Source organism: Hippopotamus amphibius, chromosome 4 (assembly GCF_030028045.1).
Source record: "Hippopotamus amphibius kiboko isolate mHipAmp2 chromosome 4, mHipAmp2.hap2, whole genome shotgun sequence".
NCBI classification, from domain to species: Eukaryota; Metazoa; Chordata; class Mammalia; order Artiodactyla; family Hippopotamidae; genus Hippopotamus; species Hippopotamus amphibius.
In genome coordinates, this window is record NC_080189.1 from 112,377,868 (window position 1) to 112,397,553 (window position 19,686).

The 19,686-nt window shown below is 45.2% G+C and overlaps 1 protein-coding gene across 4 annotated transcripts in view; it reads right to left on the reverse strand.

Annotated features, from left to right (window-relative positions):
• SFMBT2 (Scm like with four mbt domains 2) overlaps positions 1-19,686 on the reverse strand; it is a 204,512-nt gene that overhangs the window by 20,333 nt on the left and 164,493 nt on the right. For all 4 annotated transcript variants that reach the window (XM_057733183.1, XM_057733185.1, XM_057733182.1 and 1 more), the window contains 5 exons: positions 18,692-18,805; positions 15,816-15,858; positions 13,978-14,048; positions 10,729-10,868; positions 1,963-2,072 (listed from right to left, as the gene is read on the reverse strand). In XM_057733183.1, the coding sequence (XP_057589166.1) occupies positions 1,963-2,072; positions 10,729-10,868; positions 13,978-14,048; positions 15,816-15,858; positions 18,692-18,805 (478 nt within the window). The remainder of the gene's footprint in view (positions 1-1,962; positions 2,073-10,728; positions 10,869-13,977; positions 14,049-15,815; positions 15,859-18,691; positions 18,806-19,686) is intronic.

Here is a 19,686-nt window from a genome sequence, read left to right on the forward strand (position 1 = left end):
TCCAGGACCACAGTCAAGACAAGTGAACGTCTTCCACACAGGTCTCCTCCCTGGCTGAGTTAATTTATTCACGACAGAAAGCATTTCAGCCTTTAAGCAAAATGGGAAGACGTCAGCCTCTCTCCTCCCATTTGCACCCACGAAAACATCAAAGTTATCAAGATCTAAAAAGGTGTCGTTTGACATCAGAAGGAAAGAGGTGACTCAACACGTAGCATTATAAGGGATATTCCCTCCGACTGTAGATCTGTCATCATTAGCAGCTGCTCTGAGATGCTACTGTGATTCAGACACTTGAAACCCAGTTCAGACACACATTTTCTCATTATAAATTGCTGTGTAAGATTCCACTAAGGAACATGCTGTCACGTTTGATACAATAGGTAACACGTTGCCTTTACAATACAGCAGGGCTGGGGCGCGCCGTGTCTGTTTTGATTCTATCAGGCTGGTTTCATAAAAGCTCTGATCGACTTGGTAATGGGAAAATGAGTGCAAACAGTGCAAAATGAACTCTCCCTGTCACTCTGGGAATCTGGAGCAAGTTTCTGGCTTGCTTAGGGAGCAAGGGAGATTTAAATGGAATTTAAGATTGTTGTATTTTTACTATTTCCATATCCTTAGGTGTATTTTAGATGTATTGAATTTTACAGAAAAAAATTTTAAAACAAGAAATAAGAAGGGTTTCTCTGTGTAAATACTCACCCGGGTTTCCTGCCCCCACTACCAGGATGAATCGACCCTATAAGAAAGCATTCTAATGTGGCCGGTGACCTCCAGCTTATACAAAGTAGGAAGATAGAGAATATTAGATTGGCAAATAGCATGTTTTATTTTTTTCCTGGGCTACAGGTGAAGCTCATTTAAATATTTCTTGGGGAAGAAGGGAAGGGTGAAATCTGGTGTCACCCTTCAGTGACACAACGCTTTCAACAAACCAACACTCTCCTTATTTACATATATTTCCTTTAACTCTTGTGAGTTGGTGGACTATCATTAGACCATAGATGACGTTTATTGAATCCAAATAAAATAGAGATGCTCAAAAAAGACACAAGGAAAGGCTGAGTGCATAACTAACAAGGAATGCAAGTAGCTGTGAATTTCACCACATCTGTACTCTGTTCGGATGTAAGTTAACCACAGAAGAAAACACCACTGGTCACAGAAATTACTTAATACTCCTCAATTTTCACTACAAATAGGACAGGCACTTTCCCTAAAGGAGGGCGTAGGTAAGCTCTAGCCACTGAAAAGTAGTTCACAGCCCAAACAGCACCAGTTTACAAATGCTACAGTTAAATGCTATGTTAGGACACTGTTATACAGGAAGTGGACCCGTGAAGATCTATTCCATTTGAAAAGAATAAAAGAATACTAAAAGCCCTCTCAAACTGCCAAACTATTATTAAAGTTATATTGAGAAATGGGTCTTTTTCTATCTGCCTGCTAAACAATTGAGTTCTCGCATAGCAAGCCAGTGCGAGTCCTCAATTTCAGAGTTCAAGAAAATTAAAGCCAAGCAAACATTACCTTCCCAATTAGCCTGTTTCCAAATAAAATAAATGACCAACTACATGTCCACCCACAGCCCACTAACCAAAATCAAACAGAAGTATTGGTTCTTCCTATTTTTTAAAACTGTCAACTCTCAGAGTAAGAAACGTTTGCATCTGGCATAAACTCTACAGTATCAGATATTAAAATCTGTTAATGAAAAATGTTTAATAATAAGAGAAATCCTCTCTTTACATAAGTGTTTCCCTTTGGATCAAATAACCCATCGGTACAATTTATTCTGAATGTTTAACACAATGAACTTGTGTGCGGTGCACAGAACTGCAGACGACAAGCCTTCCACTGGTTTCCACTTCTCCGGGCCACATGATAGAGGAAAGACAAGTTTCAAAGTGGCGGGCACAATGCTGAGAGCCCTCGTTTTCCAGAATGGAAGACACTTACTTGGCCTTCAGCGTCTCCTCCTGAAAATTCCAGTGTGGGTCTTCCACCAGCTGCAGTTCCCGTAACACCCGTCCGGGCTTGTAAGCTGCGTTGATGATCATGCTGAGAACCTGTTGGGAAAAAGGAATCGCCGTGAACTCAGCTACATCTGTTTCTGCTAAAACGAGAATGCTTTGGAAACCACCCCGCTTCAGACACTTGAGAGGGGTCTGCCTTGCACCTCCACTCAGCGATGGGCTGGGATGGGGTCAGCGAGGGCCTTTTGCAGCCCGGCACCTACATGCTCGCCATCAAGGGGACAGAAAGGGCAGTGAAATCCGAAACCTCTGCCTGGGAGAGTGTGAACCGCAGGCGGGAGAGGATGGCGGCTCCTACTAGTGTTCCCGGTTGCAGAAAAACTGAACCATTTTCTGCAAAGAGCCACTGATCATCCCTCAGCTGGACTTCTCTTCAGTAGGACTGGTTACTAAGAATTCCATTTTATTCTTAAAAATATATTTCAAGGGACTTCCCTGGTGGTGCAGTGGTTAAGAATCCGCCTTCCAATGCAGGGGACACGGGTTCGAGCCCTGGTCCAGGAAGATACCACATGCCTCGGAGTAACTAATCCCATGCACCACAACTATTGAGTCTGTGTGCTCTAACTACTGAAGCCCACACGCCTAGAGCCCGTGCTCTGCAACAAGAGAAGCACTGCAATGAGAAGCCCATGCACCACAATGAAGAGCAGCCCCCGCTCGCCGCAACTACAGAAAGCCCGTGTGCAGCAACAAAGATGCAACACAGACAATAAATAAATAAATAAATAAATTTATAATCAGTCATACTGTGAAACCTATTAATCTGGTAGCTAAACAACTAAAAATTTAAAAACATATATATATTTCAAAAGGAATCACTAAGACGGAGATGACAGGTTTGTGCCAATCCCTCTAGATAAGCTTCAGATAGCTGCATGGAGGGTTAATAAGTGATTTGAAACTCACCCGATGCTGACCCAATTTGTGGACATTTAATATTAGGACAATTCTTAGAGATTCAAGTGTTTCAAAAGGAAGCCTGAGCATCTAACACCATCTCATCACTTCCGCAAAACACCCCTTCACTCCCAAGTCCCAAGTGCAAGAAAATAAACATGTTGTTAGAACCACCACAACAGTCCCAGAGGGACCAGACATCTCCCTTCTAAAGCCTCAGCTTTCTGCTCTGGGGCACTCCTTTTCCATAAGCAAACCCTCATTACCAATGAACATTTATGAGTTCTGGCACGCTCGGGAGCTGCTGTTATTTGGATAGAACACTCAAAAAAAAAGTGAAGCTGCAGCGCAGCACATAAAGGGGGCTTCGTTACAAAATGCCCATTCGCTGAGGATCTGCCCTGTGCGGGGCCCCAGAGCACACGAACAGGACATGGTGCCCGACATTCCTGAAGTCCCTCCCCATCCAGAAGAGGACCAAGCCAGACACTGAGTTCACGTGCCACGTTTCAAGCAAAAGCCCACTGGGAGAGTGAGAAAAATTCCTTACTGAGTTGTGGGGACACTGCCAGCATGGGTGAAGCACCTACGATTTTGTGGAGGAGACCAGCACAGTATGGACGGGAAGAAAGAAGACAAAAAGTATGCTGCAGAAATTTCCAAGTCCCAGTTTCCAAGTACCTGGTGTGTCCCGGAATGTAACTGGTGTGGTATGCACCCTGATTTAATTCTGAAAAACAAGGCTTTCTCATAACTGAGGATTTGATCTTGAAATATTCTATACTGTGCAGTCAGCATGGCGACTGTGTTTTTCTAGCCTGGGTGGCATAAAACCCCATCAAGAGAACATGCTTCAGCCAAGGCGCTAAAAGGCCAGGACACAGCAATACAAGCAGTTCTCTTGTGTTTATATTTTCTCTATCAGCATAATCATCTGATTTTATTATTTACTGTCAGTACGATTTACAGAAACTGAGGTTAAAAATAAATCCATTTGGAACTGGCTGAAATCATGCACCAAGTGTTTATCAACAGACAATAAAATTTCAACCGAGTCTTTCCACTGTGTCTCACTAAGAAAACCCCAGAGCTACATCTTATTTGCTGCATATCGAAATGCATTTTGTGACTATGAAAAGAAAATGCCTTCCAGAGTTCAGTTCAGAGTGGAAACAGGCAGCAATTTAAATCGTAAAAAAGCAGGCGATATTGAATAATTTTCCCATGGCTTTTCCCAATGTCACATCATTTGTCTCTAAATTCAACAAGCTCTCGGTAAAACTTTGGAATTGTGAGCAGAATAATTTTTGTGTACCTGGCATCTTCGTGTATTATAGTTACTCCATGAAAACAAGTAAATTGACAGCTCTTACAACGACCCAAGTTAGACGGTACTAGTGTACCTTGCAAAACACCGGAATTCAAGTCATTACGCTCTTGACCACAAAGGGGAGCCCAGACCTGCCCCCAGTTAACTAACCGGATGTTAGCTGTGAAGCTGATGAACACTGTTCCCAGTACACTGGCGTGATGCTGGTTTGAGTAACTAGAGGAGGAAATCCGCGCTAGAGCAAGGCCTCACTGGATTCCTCAGGTTGCATGAAATGTTTACTGGGGACACGTTTCTACCCAGAAATCCCCACAGTGTCTTACAACATAACAGAGAAGCAACAGCCTTTGTGAAGCTGGACAGACACGGGATGGGATCCCAGGTCCATCCCTTGGAGGTTAATCCATCTTTGGCAACATGCTTGATTGACCTCCCTCATCCGTATAATGGGGGCACTGCCATTACCCGGCCCACAGTGAAGGATCTGAACTTGCCACTTGGTCCTACGCTGCTCTGGTGTAGGAGTCATTCTGCCCTGAAACAACTGAGAAACAGCAGGCACAGCAGGCACTCACTGCCCTCCCCCTTTCTGCCTAAAAGCAGGACAGACATTTCCCCTTGTGAAGCGGTCCCCCTCCTCTGTCCCGTACCAGGAGGAGAACAGCCCTTGTCACTGGAGAAAGAAAGATGGCACCGAGAGGACTCTGCACAAACAATCTTACTAAAATAACCCTTCTCTTCCATTAGGTTTCCCTGTACATTTAACACTCTGAGGAGCCCAGACCCGTCTCCCTTTGTCTAGTCGCCTCTGCACAGTGTATCGCCTTTTATTAAAATGGTATGTAAAAATCTCAAGCCTAATGGCTTCTTTGGGTTTGCATTTCTTTTCTGTTTCATTTCTTTCCTTTCAAATCTTTTCTCCTATTAATGTCTGTCAGTTTAATTTACAAGCCCCACTCACTTAACCTAAGAGAGTGTGGAAAAGATTTTCCTCCCCTATAATAAGGATGTTATGAGAAATCAAAGAGGTAACAGCGTGGCATATAAAAAACGTTTAAGGTAGCCCTCTTCTTGATATCCATGCAGTCCTCGTCCACCCACAAGATAAATCCCCCCGCGCCTTCATCTCCCTACCCTCATTGGCCTGAATTTATGTCTCAGTCTTGCATCTTTACAAAATAACTGTCCTTAGAAGCTCCTGACTTTCTTGCTACTGCCTCTCCTTCAGAACCCAACTTCTCAAAAAAAAAAGTCTATACTTTAAAATTCTTCATCTTCAATTCTTAACCCACCCAAATCTGGCTTCCTCTCCAACCAGCACACAAAAATGCTTTGAGGAAGGCGCCAATGACCTAACTCTCAAATCCAACTCATGTTCCCATCTCCCTGGACCTCTGTGCATTCCACAGCCCTGTCCTGCTGCGGCTCTTTGTTTTCCTACCTCTGCCCTATCAAGTGCAAAAGTTTGTTCAGGAAACGGTGAGTGAGTCAGGTAGGGGAGAAGGGAGTAGGATCGTCAGAGGGAGGAAGAGACAAACAGAACAGAGCGTAGGTGGTGTCGGGAGGGGATGAAGCGAACGGTGCCAAGCGTTTGGTACCCGGGAGGCACTCAGTGAAAGCACACATCCTTCTCCCGCCCCTGCCCTTTCAGGTGCAAGGTCAGCTACTCAAAAGATTCCATAAATTGATGAGGTTTTTTCTGTTCACTTCATGAAATCACAGGATTCTGTTATTTACTTTCATATCCACCATCATGAAAACTTCTCCCAAAACCCTGAAAGTAACTTAGATCATTTCCAACTTCGACTATACCATATAATAAAGTTATAACAATCTTGGAAGTGTCAGAAATCAATGAATAAGAAAATCAGTTCTCTGAGTGTTAAAATTAGAAAACACTCCAGATCGCAAATCACGCTCCCACAGCTCAGGCTGGGCTGATTTAATGGAAAGAGAGATTCTTGACTTCGAAGGTTTGTCATCTGTTGAATTCTAGTGACCAGGAGGGACATGTCTCTTTAGGGCCAATGTTTAGAGACAGACTGGCCTGCAGGGAAACAGGAAGGAAGATATTCTCTCTCTGGCAAAAGTCAGAAGAAAGATCTGGACCCAAAGGAGCTCCCCTCACCTGTTCACTGTTATAGCAGACCTTTCTGCTCTGCAGTCTGTCCAAGAGCCATGGTTACAATTATTAGCTTTTTACAGAAATCAGGACCACACACTAGCAAACCCATGGTTACCAAATGTATATTTCAGACTCATGTACCCATCTCCACTTGGATGTGCAGTGGGCAGGCTTCATCTGCCCAAATCAGACAGACTCACTCTGTCCTACGGCTCCGTCTTCTCGGCAACTCCCCTCCCCTAACTGTCGAGGCCTCTGTGAATCCTGTTACTCTCACGGTCCATATCCAGTTCACCAGGAAATCCTCCCTGTATCCAAAACGCGTTGGTTTATTTGTTCACTGTCACTCCCTCTAGAACCTAAGCCCCCGAGAAATCGAGGGCTTATTTACTCATAGTTGCTAGAACCATGCCTGGTAATAGTAGGTGCTCAATCAAGAGTTTTTTGGAATTTGTTCAATGAATTTCAAGATGGGCACTGAAATCAGATCAAAGTATCCTGCACATCTAGAACTTAACGAGTGATTCATTCCACGAATTTATTTGGTACCATAGAGTCTACATCAGTGGAGCCTCAGGAGGTAGCATTTGCCACTGATTTTCTTTGCTACAAAACCCATGTCATCTTCTTTATGATAAAACCTTAATGACGACAACAAATGGCACTTTCTCTCTGCCAACCTTCTTGGACACTGTCTAGCTAATTCCTGCACCACACATCATGTGTGTGTCATGGTTTATACCCCCACAGGCGTGGCACATTGTTCTCAAGGGGATAATGTTCAGCAGAAGCTTAAAACAACAGCAAGGAAAACACCTGAGAATACAGTCCAGAGGCACATCTGCATCTCCGATGGTGCTGACTGACTTAACCGTGTGTCACTTAGGTAAGACTTTTCCTCTTTCTAAAATTACCTGAAATGCCTAAGCCCACGGTCTGAGGCCCCGCAGGGGGGACTGTCAGCCCACCGGCACGCGTGCTATGACTAATGAATTGCTGATGGATGGAGGACGTTTCACCCACTGCTGGGCTCCCAGAGCTGGAAGAGCATCTGACGGGCCATGCTCAGTAACAGCTGCTGGGAGTCGGACACCGGAGTGAAAGACCCCGGGAAGGTGTAGATGGACAAAAAGAAATACACATGGGCCCAGCTGTCCCCCCACCACCGACTGCTGCACTTTCTGAGGCTAAGGAGCTATTAAGACCATGGCAGCAGACTGAGGGAGATAAAAGTCTCTAACTTGATAAAGGTGAACGTGCCCTGGGGCTCTTTTGTGCCCTGGTGGCAACCCAATGAACTACCCCAGACTCTGGCATCATCAGACCAGTACTCAGGGCTCTTAGTCATTTCTGCAGTCACTGTTTGCAAAGTAAAACTCATCACAACCTACCCTCTTAAAAGCCCAGGAAGGTTCAATGGGTCGTGTCTAAACCTTTGCGTCCCTGGACCAGACTGTGATGAAGAGCGCCAGGGTGATGCTCTTAGATACATCAGATTAGATAGATAGACAGCTGACAGACAGGACTGATGGATGAACGAAAGATGATGCACAGATGAATGGCTGCATATGATACACAGAGATAAAGGACAGGAAGATAGATACAGACAGACGATGGGCGGATGGATGGGTGGGTGGGGTGGGGGACAGTGTTGGGCGGGTGTGTCTCTGTATTTTACGAATCAGAAACAACCTTCCCCCTTCGGTCGAGCAGAAGCTCTGTCTAGTCTCCCTTATTTTATCTTTTCCGTCTAGCCCATCACACTCAGACTGGTCCCTCGATGTCAGGGTGAGTCAGAGGTCCCCAGCCGGTGCTCAGCTATCTCCACTAAGTGCTGGAGGGAAAGAAACCACCAGGGAAGCTCAAGGCCCCACAAAGTTTCCCGAGTGTCCAGGATTCATGCTGCTTTCTCCTAAGTTCTGCATCAGAAAGAAGAGAAAAGGTAACAAAAATCCGGTGCCGTGTTTTTGCCTTTTCACAGAAAAGGCACAACCTGTCAATTTTCCCTCAGTAAGTGTTCACCTCTTAAATGGCTGAACCCCTGCTGCCCAAAGGCAGCACGTGAAACGCAGGTCACCCCTGGCTGCCTCTGAGCAGCAAATCCACGGCACCAGCAGCTTCGCGCATCAGAAGGTGATGTGGAAAATGGGAAAAAGGACTCCTGGCGACTCCCCACCGAAAATAATACGTTTCTCTTTTTTGCTAAAAACAGAGGTTACATACCACAAATAATTTAAACCAAATAACGTTTAAGAAAATCCCCAGGTGCTCCCCAAATCTCTGTAAGCCACCGTGGGATTTTATCCTGGTGGGCTGCCTTCAAACCCATCACCTTCAGAGTTGCTATGAAAACAGAGACTGTCACTCTTCCTGCACGGTGATTTCAGAGCCATTTATGCCCGTAGCACCCAGCCGGCGTTCTCTCATCTCCCTCTGTGTCCGCATCAGAAGCTGACCTTCCCATCGCAGGACACATGGACGGGAGTGAAGACATCAGATGACCAGATGCCGCCCCCTCCTTTTCGGCCTGTGCTCTCTGTCCCTCTCTCTCTCTCACACAGGCACGCAACACCTGCCTTACTGCACTGTAGACAAAGTCCACACCACAGACCCGGCCGCTCACGACCTTGCATGTAAAGCATGGAGCACAAGTTCCCCGAACGCCTCTGCGATTGGCCAACTAGACTCTATCCCACGATGCTGATGGTCTCAGATGTGTGGGAGGCTTGGGATGCGAAACCTCCCAAGTTCACCGAGGTCCCCAGGGGGCTGCAGCTTACTTGTCTCGGGGAGACCCTGGTGTTCCTAGGGCAGGACCCCTGGTTGGCAATGAGCATCCTGATCGTGCGGGTTTCACTGATGACCCCCGACTGCGCCCAGGGGTCCTGCAGAACGCCCGGGCCCTGAGGGGCTGTAATGGGCTCAACCTGCCCCCGCCCCTCCAGGCTACTCGTTCGGAGACCCTTGTGCAGGGTGACTGCACCTGGCTGGGCTCTGCTCTCAGAGGGCCCCTGAGCCCGCCCCGAGATACCGACAACACGAAGATGCTATTGGCTGGTCCGTCCCTCCCATGACTGGCAGCTCAGGATGGGCGGGAACCACCTTCTATGCGTCTTGTACGTTAAACGTAAATAAGAGCAGTGGCCCGATCACTTTCATACAGGGTTGCCTCTCAACTGGAACCCTGATTTTCTCTCTAAAACAGACGTCTTCCTAGACGTGATAAAGTCTTTAACTGCTAATGCTGCTGACGGCCTGAAAAGGCAAACGTGCTCTGGCTGTGCTGCAATGACCTCATCCTCTTTAGGTGAAAAGAAACGCGGCATCTCGCAGGGGCTCTTGTGTGGCGGGAACAGCACGGGCGCGGTGCCACCCAGAGTTCCGTCACCCGGCGCTTCAGCCCCGCAACCCTCAGGACACCGGGGAGGCCGTTCCCAAGCAGCCCCCGCTCCTCTGCCCTGCCTCCGCTGAAACAGCAGACCAGCCAGATTCTCTCCTTTTCTCTTTCCAAAACATAACATACTCTTTTATACCAATGAATTTCACATCTGTATCTAAGGACCCATCCTGCCCTGCAGCCACACGTGACTGCCCTGAACTCCACCTGCAGCCTGATCCGTGCTGTGCACTCAAGGTGCCATCACTTTGCCTACTTCCGATCAAGTGTCACGGCCAGAGAGCCGCCGCACCCGCCCATGCGCCCAGACCACACGCTCTTGTCTCTATCGATCCTTCACCCGACTGTACGTCTCACTTAGAATTATGTCATCTCCCCAATAGGAATGTGAAGCCCAAACGGGCAGAGGACGGGGGTGTTTATTTTTTAACCTGGTACTTGATGATGTGCCCGGCTCCCAGAAGTTGCTGAACACGCAAATTTGTTCAGCGGGTAAAGGGATGGATAAATGGATAAAGGGATCGCTGTGCCCAAGGAATTAGAACACACTCATCATGGTGCACGTTGATGTTCTGGGGGTGCTTTTTTGTCACAAAAACAGGAATGTACCTACACAAAGGCTCAAAATAGGCCATCTTTTTAAACAAAAAAGTGATGATTCACAGAAGACTACTCAAATGTAGTGCAGTGTTTCCCTGACTCGGGGAGCGGGCGGGAGAAGCACATCTCTCTCGCTAAACGGGGAGTCTTTCCGGGGCAGGAACACCATTTCCATCTTTGCACGACCAGCCTCCAGCCTGCAGGGCTGAGAGGAAGGAGGTGCTTGGTACGCACCGCCTGAATGGAACCAAATTCCTATGACCCCCCCTTCAGGGACTGTGCCCACATGGCCACCATGCCGTGACAACCAGCCCCTGTGGCTGTGGACGTCCTTTACCTCTTTAAGGACCAGCACGCATTTGCCTGGCCCCACCGACTGCGGCAGCTCTGCGATCCTCCCCTTGTTGAGGTAGGGGCCCGAGAAACACCTGTGGTTGATGAAAAGCTGAGGACAGCAGTACTTCCCATTGACGGTACCTGCGGGGAAGAGAAACACAGTGGATACTTTAGGACCAACAAGAAACCTGCTTAATCCACTGCACTGGTAAAACTACCCAGAGGTGCATTGTGTCTTCACATCAGAATGTTTTACATCCACAGTAATATCTTAGAAACTCTGATGATTTTTTCCACCATATAAATGAACCTTTCTGTTTTATTATGCAGGATTCAAGACACACATACAACACAAAAACTAAGACCATGACAACTAAGGTATCCTCCAACATAGCTTAAAGAGAAAAACACCAGTTACACCAGTTACACAGTTCTCCCTAGGAACACCCCCAGCCCCCAACCCCCCAGACAACCCACTACACTGAAGCTGGCATTTACCATTCCCACACAAGTCTAGAAACTTCACCACACACATTTTTCACTGTGCACAGTATTCCACTGCACAAATATATCAAAATCAAATTTTCCATTCTCTTACTGATGAACGTTTAGTTGTTTCTACTTTTTGTTTGTTTCAGATATTTTTAATCTTTGGAATTTTTTAAATTGCATTTTATTGTGGTAAGAACATTCAACATGAGATCTACCCTCAATAAACTTTTGAGTGTATAATACAGTGTAGTTGACTGTGTGATGTTACAACAGATCTCCAGAACTTTCTCATTTTGCATAACTGAAACCCTATAACCATTGAAGAGCAATTGCCCATTTCCCCTTCTCCCAGCAACTGCCATTCTATTCTTTGCTTCTATGAATCTAGCTATTCTAGATTCTCCATATAAGTGAAATTATGCAATATTGGTCTGTGACTGGCATATGTCACTTAATGTCCTCAAGTTTCATCCATGTTGTTGCATACTGAATAATTCCCTCCTTTTTTAAGGTGGCATAACATCCCATCGAATGTATATACTACATTTTCTTTATCCATCTGTCAACGGAATTGAAACAATTGGGTTGTTTCCACATCTTGACTATAGCGAATAGCAATGTGATGAACGTGAGAGTGTTCATATCTCTATAAGATCCTGACTTCCATTCTTTTGGATAAATACCCAGACGTGGGATTGTCAGATCATATCATAGTTCTATTTTCAAGTTTTGGAGGAACCTGCTGCTTCTACTTTTAAAATATTACCTATGGTGCTTTAATGAACACACTGAAAATCCACACCTGCTTACGGACAAGAGATTCTTCCAAGTCTACATCAAGGAGCGGAACTGCTCAGCCACGGGGTCCGTGTACCTTGTGTTACTAGACGTGGCCAAGCTGTGCTCCACAGGGACTCAAATCTACATCGAATAAGCACTGCCCAGTTCCTGGGTTTTGTTTTTCTCAGTTGAAGTACAGTTGATTTACAATGCTGTGTTAGTTTCACGTGTACAGCACAGTGATTCAGTTATACATACATAGAGGTACATGTTCTTTTTCAGATTCTTTTCCCTTTATTACAAAACACTGAGTGCAGTTCCCTGTGCTGTAGTCAGTGGGGGCTGGTTGTCTGTTTTATAGATAACCGTGTGTGTCTGTCCATTGTTGCCCCACACCCAGGCCGACACCGGCCGTGGCAGGGCTTCCAGATTTTATGGGAATGTGGGCATGAAATGTGCCTCCCAGGGGCTTAAATCTGCATCTTGCTCATTAGTCTTTCCACTTAGACAGCGAGCAGGCAAGGTGCTGATTTAGTTGTGTCTCAAGCCGCCACGGGGAAAAAAAACAGAACAACTCAGCAGTGAGGTGTCCCCTCTCGTCACTGGAACGTGTCCTGACGTCTACACACATGGAATGGGGTCACACCGCCCTCTCAGACCCACCCTCTCCTGCCACTGCTCCAAGCCAAGCTGCACTAACAGCATAAAAACTTTCTTTCTGTATAAAAACTTGTTATTCATTTGGGGTGGTGACGACAATCGGGAAGCTTTGTTCTCATAGAACTTCAACTGAGAACCAACAGGTAAGGAGGGAGAAATGTTATTTTTCTGGGGATAAGACAGAAGAAGCACTAATGACTGATTGTGAAAGATGACATGGTTCTTTTAAAGCCATTCTGAAAAAGTCTGAATTGTATACAACAGGCAAAAAAAAAAAAAAAAAAAAAAGTTCACAGCTGCATTTACATGGCAATTTGGGGGTAGGATTACTTTCCCAGACCTTTAGGAAAAAACAGGCTTCGTGAGTCTACTTATAAAACTGCTCTATTTACTACAAAGTAAACTTTGACTGATAGGATTCTTCCACGGTACACAGATGTAATCCTGGAATCCAGAACAGGCTTCATTTTGGCTGGAAAGTAGAATTCTTAATCAAATATATTGCTTAATGTACAAGTTGTTGTATAACAAAGGGAGTCCAACTCGAGGATGGAAGATGCCTTAGAGGACTGGGGCGGGGAGGGTGGGGGGGACTCGAGGTGGGGGGGAGTCAAGGAAGGGAGGGAATACGGGGATATGTGTATAAAAACAGATGATTGAACCTGGTGTACCCCCCCAAAAAAATAAAAAAATAAAAATAAAAATAAATATTACTTAATGTACAACCATGTCTATAATCAGATTTGTGATCGAAGGGTAATTCACATTTGCGTTTTTAAAGGTTATTGTAAGATGAAGCACTTTATACGTTAAAAAACATATATTATTCCCAACCAGCCATTCAAACAGAGGGTTTGAGGGAACAACTTAAAAGCCCATGGGGACTTAAGGATTAACCACTGGCTTAAAAATAATGCAAGTGCAACAGACACAAAACGTCCAAAAAGAAATGCTTAACAATGACATTTCCAACTCCTTCTTTCTCCACATGGATTATTCATGATACACAGTTCTCACTGGGCTTGTAATTTCCAAGTAATACATGGACCCTGTTCCTCAGACCAAGGGAAGTGTCCTGAGCTACTGACCAAGAAGAGGAAACGAAGAGGCACCAAGAATTTAGCTCAGAAATTAAGAGAGAGAGAGAGAGAGAGAGAGAGAGAGAGAGAGAGAGAGAAGGTATCTGTAAATAAGCAGCAAGAAAAAAAGACAGTTGGCTCCAAGTTAAGTATTCTCCTATTGACCTACAAATATACTCTTGTCTCCACTCACAGCAGCACACTGCGAAGAGCCAGGGTGCCCTAAGTAGCCCATTTACCTGTGGTGTCCAGGTGAGGATATAAACAAAGGTCATGAGGTATTTTCTCAACAGGCACTGAGGATGGCGATCTGTGGATAAAGGAAAAAAAAAATGCCTGTGGGTCCCAGGCTTTGGAAGAAACTGGTACTTCGCAAAGTCTTTTTATAACATAAAGCAACTATTAGAGAAATCGAAGCTAAGAATGCGGTCAGATACAACGCGTGTGTGTTTAAGGACAGGTAAGATCATTGGAGGCAAGTCTTACAATAATTTCAAGAAGACTACGGGTCACTGGCCCCTGGAGGGGTCATCACTGATCAGCGAGGTTCCTCTAGGTCACTCCCGGGCTTGTTGCTTGTTACAGAATTATAACAACGTCCTTAATTCTATTTAGGACATGCAGAAACATCCGCCTGCACTGACTAATTAAATTCTCCTCATCATTGACTTTCTGCTGACTTGATTGCTGGTGTCTGTGCTTGTGTGGGTCGTGGCCGCACTGAAAAGATCTTCAAAGAAAATCTAAGAATTGATGATTCTTAACATGTGAAGTAGGCTTATGAGTCTAGGACAGGAGTCTGTGCCGTTGTTCAGTAAAAAGTTGATGAACAAATATAAAAACTGGCACCTCAGGGGAAAAGAGGCCAGCTGGGTTTCCCCAGGGATGTACAGGGTGGCTGTGTAGAAACCACACAGCTGAAAAACTACGTAAACTCGAAGTAAATGGTCATGGGAGATCTTAGCAGGGCCATCTCTGGCGCTGGTTCCCAGACCCCCAGCTGTCAGATCAGCATCACCTGGGAACCTGTTGCACCTGGAGACGTGCAGGACCCACCACAGACGTCCTGATTCAGAAACTGCAGACAGGGACCAACAACGTGTTTTAACGAGCTGTCTAGCAACAGATGCGGGTAAAGGGTGAAAACCACTGACCCAAGGACTGCAAACTCAGGAGTCATGAATTCAAATTTGGATTCAATGATGGGGCTGTTATTTTAGTTTTTCCTCTTTATTTCAATGTTATCCAGATAAAACTGGAGTCAGATGATTCACCTGACAGACTGTTAGAAACGTACACAGAATACCCACGAAACTGTTATTTGCGTCACATAAGAACGCAGTTATTATTCGGTTTCATTTTATTAAAGCTGTTGTCAGCTTTAATTCCCTTTCCATTAGTCTATTATGAAAACAGAATCACTCAGTAAGGGATGTGTATTGTGGCATATCCCAGACATTTTCCAACATGTAAAAATGTAACCAACAGTGACAATTTTCCAAAAACATATAGCCGGCCCGTCCACAGGCTGCCAAACACACTCCTTCCTCATAAAATTATGATAGAAACGTGGGGGGACCTACATTTATTCAGCAAAGGAGGGGCCCACACATTTTCACGTGGAATCTAATTCAGTCTTCCTAAAACACCTGAGAAATGGGTATTTTACAAAGGAGGGGACTGAGGTGGGAGAAATAGAGCAAACCCGCTCCCGTTCACTGGGCTGGGAGGGGGCAGAGCGGGGGCCTGGACGGGCGGCTCTGCGGGGCCCCTCAGGCGTTATGAACCACCGTCACAGAGCCCCTCGACCAGCAATGCAGGACACTGGACATCCTTCGGGTCTGCTGAGCTGGGATGGACGTGAGCGGGGACGATCTGGAGAAGCAACTGCTTTAGAAGCAGGACCTGTGTCCTGCACGTAATAGATGCACAGGAAATAACCAGAGATACGTTTTACTGTCCCCTCTACTACTGTGCTAGCTGTTGCCTAGCTCGCTGACGAAGACGGCCATCTCCCATCCTCTTTTAAAGACGCTTCATAATTGATCACAGAGTTTTTGTGAAGAAACCAACTTACTGTTTTTCCGGCTGCACGACGGCGATCTTTCTCTTCTTTTGTGCTGTAAAACAGGCAAAAAGGGAAAAAAAGAAAAGCAGCTTTGATAGCTAGTTGGGAATAAGCATTCTAAAAAATGGCTTGGTAGATATAGGACTGTGTCTGTTCTAAAGTAACAATTTAAACACTGAGAAGTTATTTCGTGCGGGCCACAATTTTATCTTAATTTCTTCCGGCGTAAAATAGACTTCGACTTTTCAGAAATGAAATCTAAATAGAATTTGGTACATTTAACCCTATCACTACACTGGCTACTTTATTCTAAGATGCGCTTCTAATAAAAAGAAAAAGAACACGCATTTCAGACCTCCCAGGAGCACGGCTGGGAAGATGGATTGGTACAAGCACGATTATCCAGATGACTTTTCTCCCCAGAGGAAGTGTGATAAGTCAAATAATTTTACCATAGCAGCACCCTCGCTCTCAAATGAGAAATAGAGGCATGTTTATAAACTGCAACATTTTATCATTAAAAGGAGGCTTGGTGCCCAGCAAACATACACGTCTGTCAAACAGTGACATAAACCAGCCAATAATAAACCTGGGGTTTAAGAACGTCTCCAGTTTACATTTATAACTGGTTAGCATCACCTTCGCAAAGACAGACCAGAGCTTCTGGCACTTATTAATTTGGGCACAGACAATCCTGCATCCTCCAACATCAGCAAAAATTAATTCTAACAGAACTTCTAAAGCTGTTGGAGTCTGGCGGGTTTACGAGACTCTGCCTCTTCAAGGCAAAATGTACATATGAGAAACAAAACGCAAACAAAAATAGATAGGAGAGTTCGTGACTCAAATTCCATCTATTCTTGATCTTATGTAGTATCCAGTTCCAGTACAGGCAGACATCAGAGATCTTGTGGGCTCGGTTCCAGACCATTGCAATATAGTGAATGTCGCAACAGAAGACGCACAGGAATTTTTTTCTTTCCCAGTGCATGTAAAAGTTATGTTTACAGGATACTGTAGTCTACAAAGTATGGAATAACATTATGTCTAAAAAACAATGTATGTACCTTAATTAAAAAATACTTTATTGCTAAAAAATGCTAACAATCATCCGAGCTTCCGTGGGTCACAGTAGTAACGTCAAAGGCCACCGATCACAGATCATCACAATAAATACAATAAAAATGAAGAAGTTAGAAATATTGCAAGGATGACCAAAATGTGACACAGAGACACAAAGTGAATGAATGCGGTCGGAAAGGAGGCGCCACAGGCTTGCCTGACGCAGGGCTGCCGTGAACCTTAGATTTGTAAAAAACGCAGCACCTGGGCCGAGATCTGCCTGTGATCACTATGAGACAGTATCAAGTCTGTGACCTCTAAAGTGAAAACGAGGGTGGGCTAGCTTGCTAACTCAGTCTTTGCTAATCAGGGTGAGAGGCCTGAATCGTGTTGATGTTTTGATGAGAAGCCACACACAACAGACCGGGGAGCAAAGTGCAAAACGGAGAGGAAACACCCTTGTGTTCACCTGAACTAGGGGGATTTCGTCCGGAAAAACGCAGATACTCGTTGCCTCCCAAACCCACGTGAAGGAGGGAGGGAGGATCAGGGTGCGGATTTCCGTCTGAGGCACAACCAGGCCCAGGGGATCGGGCCCAAACCCGGACAGGCCGGGAGGACCTGCCCAGCGGCTGCGGGGCTGAGAGTCGGGAACCCGCGTCATTTTAAGTGAGAATAAAAGAAAAAGAGTGCCCTTGAGACTGCAATAATGATTCTAAGCTCAAATTTTTAGAAGTATTCAAAAGTGAGGGGCAGTGATGTTACTCCCATTGGATCAGATTCAGAGCCCAGTGTGGGGTACGGAAGAGGAGAATCCTGGAAGATCCGCCTCTGTTTGCTACCCGGGCCCCTGACTTTGATTCACACAGATAACGCCCCATCTGACTTGTAATGAATATGTGGTAAGTCTCTTAAGCGTCCTTCAAAATCTGTTGACATCAGGGACGGGAGGCCAACTACGGGATGGAACTCTCTTCACGGCAAAGTTCTGAGCATCTATGGAAGTGAACCTTACTGTAGGACGTTAGAAAGAAGTCAGCTAGCACATACATTAATAAAGAAAACATTAGAAATATCATCTATTTCACAAAAAAATTAAAGCCCCTTATCTTGAAGGACTCACGATTTTAAATACTACTTACGTTACACATTAGTGGGGGGATAAGAAATGCCGAGATTGATTAGGTTTGAAGATTCTTAAATGATTACCATTTAAGGATAAAGACCTATAATAATATGTGTGAAAACACACCCTTGTATATATTTAAGTGGTGTGCGTGTGTGTGTGTGTGATGCCGTGTTAACTATGAATATTGTTTTCATTTGGCATGTTTGTGATTGGAGGATGTGATATAATGCACTTTCTGAAGTCCAGTTGAAATCTCACTGGTTGGTTAGTGCTAAGAGTAGTTAAGTGTTTATATCTATGTCAGTAAATTATTGGGACCAATTATGATTATTTTGGGGTAAACCTCATGAGGAAAAGTAGTTTTCTCAGATAGGATCATACACACGTATAGTATTTAGCTTACGTTTTTCCTAATCAAGACCATGAATTGTATACAAAACAGAGAGTGAGGATTCCAGATCCTCGCCTCTGCCTCATCACGTGACTTAGTTTGTCAACCTGGGAAACGCTTCCGAATACGCACCTCACGCAGACACTTAAAGGATAAATGGGACCCGAGCACTGGTGCTCTGTGTGAAACCGAGAACCTCTTCTGATTTTTACAATCTGGCTCCAATATCTTTACCAAACTGTCTGTTTATTCGCCCAAATTCCAAATGTTATCCGGCTGGGCTCCGAGCCGGGCGATACTTACGGACTGTCTTGTGCGGTGTGGTCAGAGGGTAGGAGTTGGCTTCACACCAGCCCACGGGGAAGATGTCCATGGACTCGACGTCAACGATGAACTCCGGAGCCGGGCTCTGCAGGCCTGCAGCGAGTCAAGACAGCAGGTGCAAGAAGGTTTTACCAACAGAGACACAGAAGGAGGAGGGAAAATACTGGGTGGGGGAAGACGTTCCTCTGGATGTTAAACACAGAGCCGACAGCATCTTGCGACAGACACGAACGCCTGAAGTGTGAAGCAGCAGGAGTACAAGGCATTTGCACGAAGCAGGGGTTTGGAAAAGAGAGCTACTTCCCCCCGAAAATGGGAGGAAAAAGGAGGAATTGGGGGACAGCTGGCATCTAGGCCAGAAAGGCTCCAAGGAACAAGCATCCTTCTTTCATAAGAGCAGCTTTGAAATTAAGGAAGGAGGTCCAGCTTGTGCGGTGGGGCCACCAAGACTTCTTCAGCCAACACCAAGCAGAGGTCCACCTTCAACCAATGCAAGTCAAGTGTTCCAGTTAAAAGGAACCAGTAGGGCTCAGGAACGCTGGTTATAAGCAGTGATCATTAAAGCTCAGTTTCCTAGGGAACGTGTCCATTTATCCTGTGAAGGGAGTCACTTATTGTGAACTCAGTCTGTGGTCTGTATACTTTCACCATTTCACACAAAGGTCACTCATGCAGGAATGTCTCTCTGGTGGGGACCTGCCTACGAATATCGCCTCCTGTTTCATAATCATAATAACACCTTGTGATAAATCAGCATCACAGCTGAGAGACTCGGGAAGAGAGAAGAGATCTGGATATAGCATGAGCAAAGGTTCCAAGGAACTCTGCTTACTGAGAGAATAAATTTAGAATCCAGCAAACCAGTGAAAAAAGGAAATTCTACACTGAATCCATAGTTCTTTAAAAACACACTTTAAGGGAAGACACTCTTGAACTAGGAATCAAAAGATAAGAAAGAGCTCTATTAATTGAGT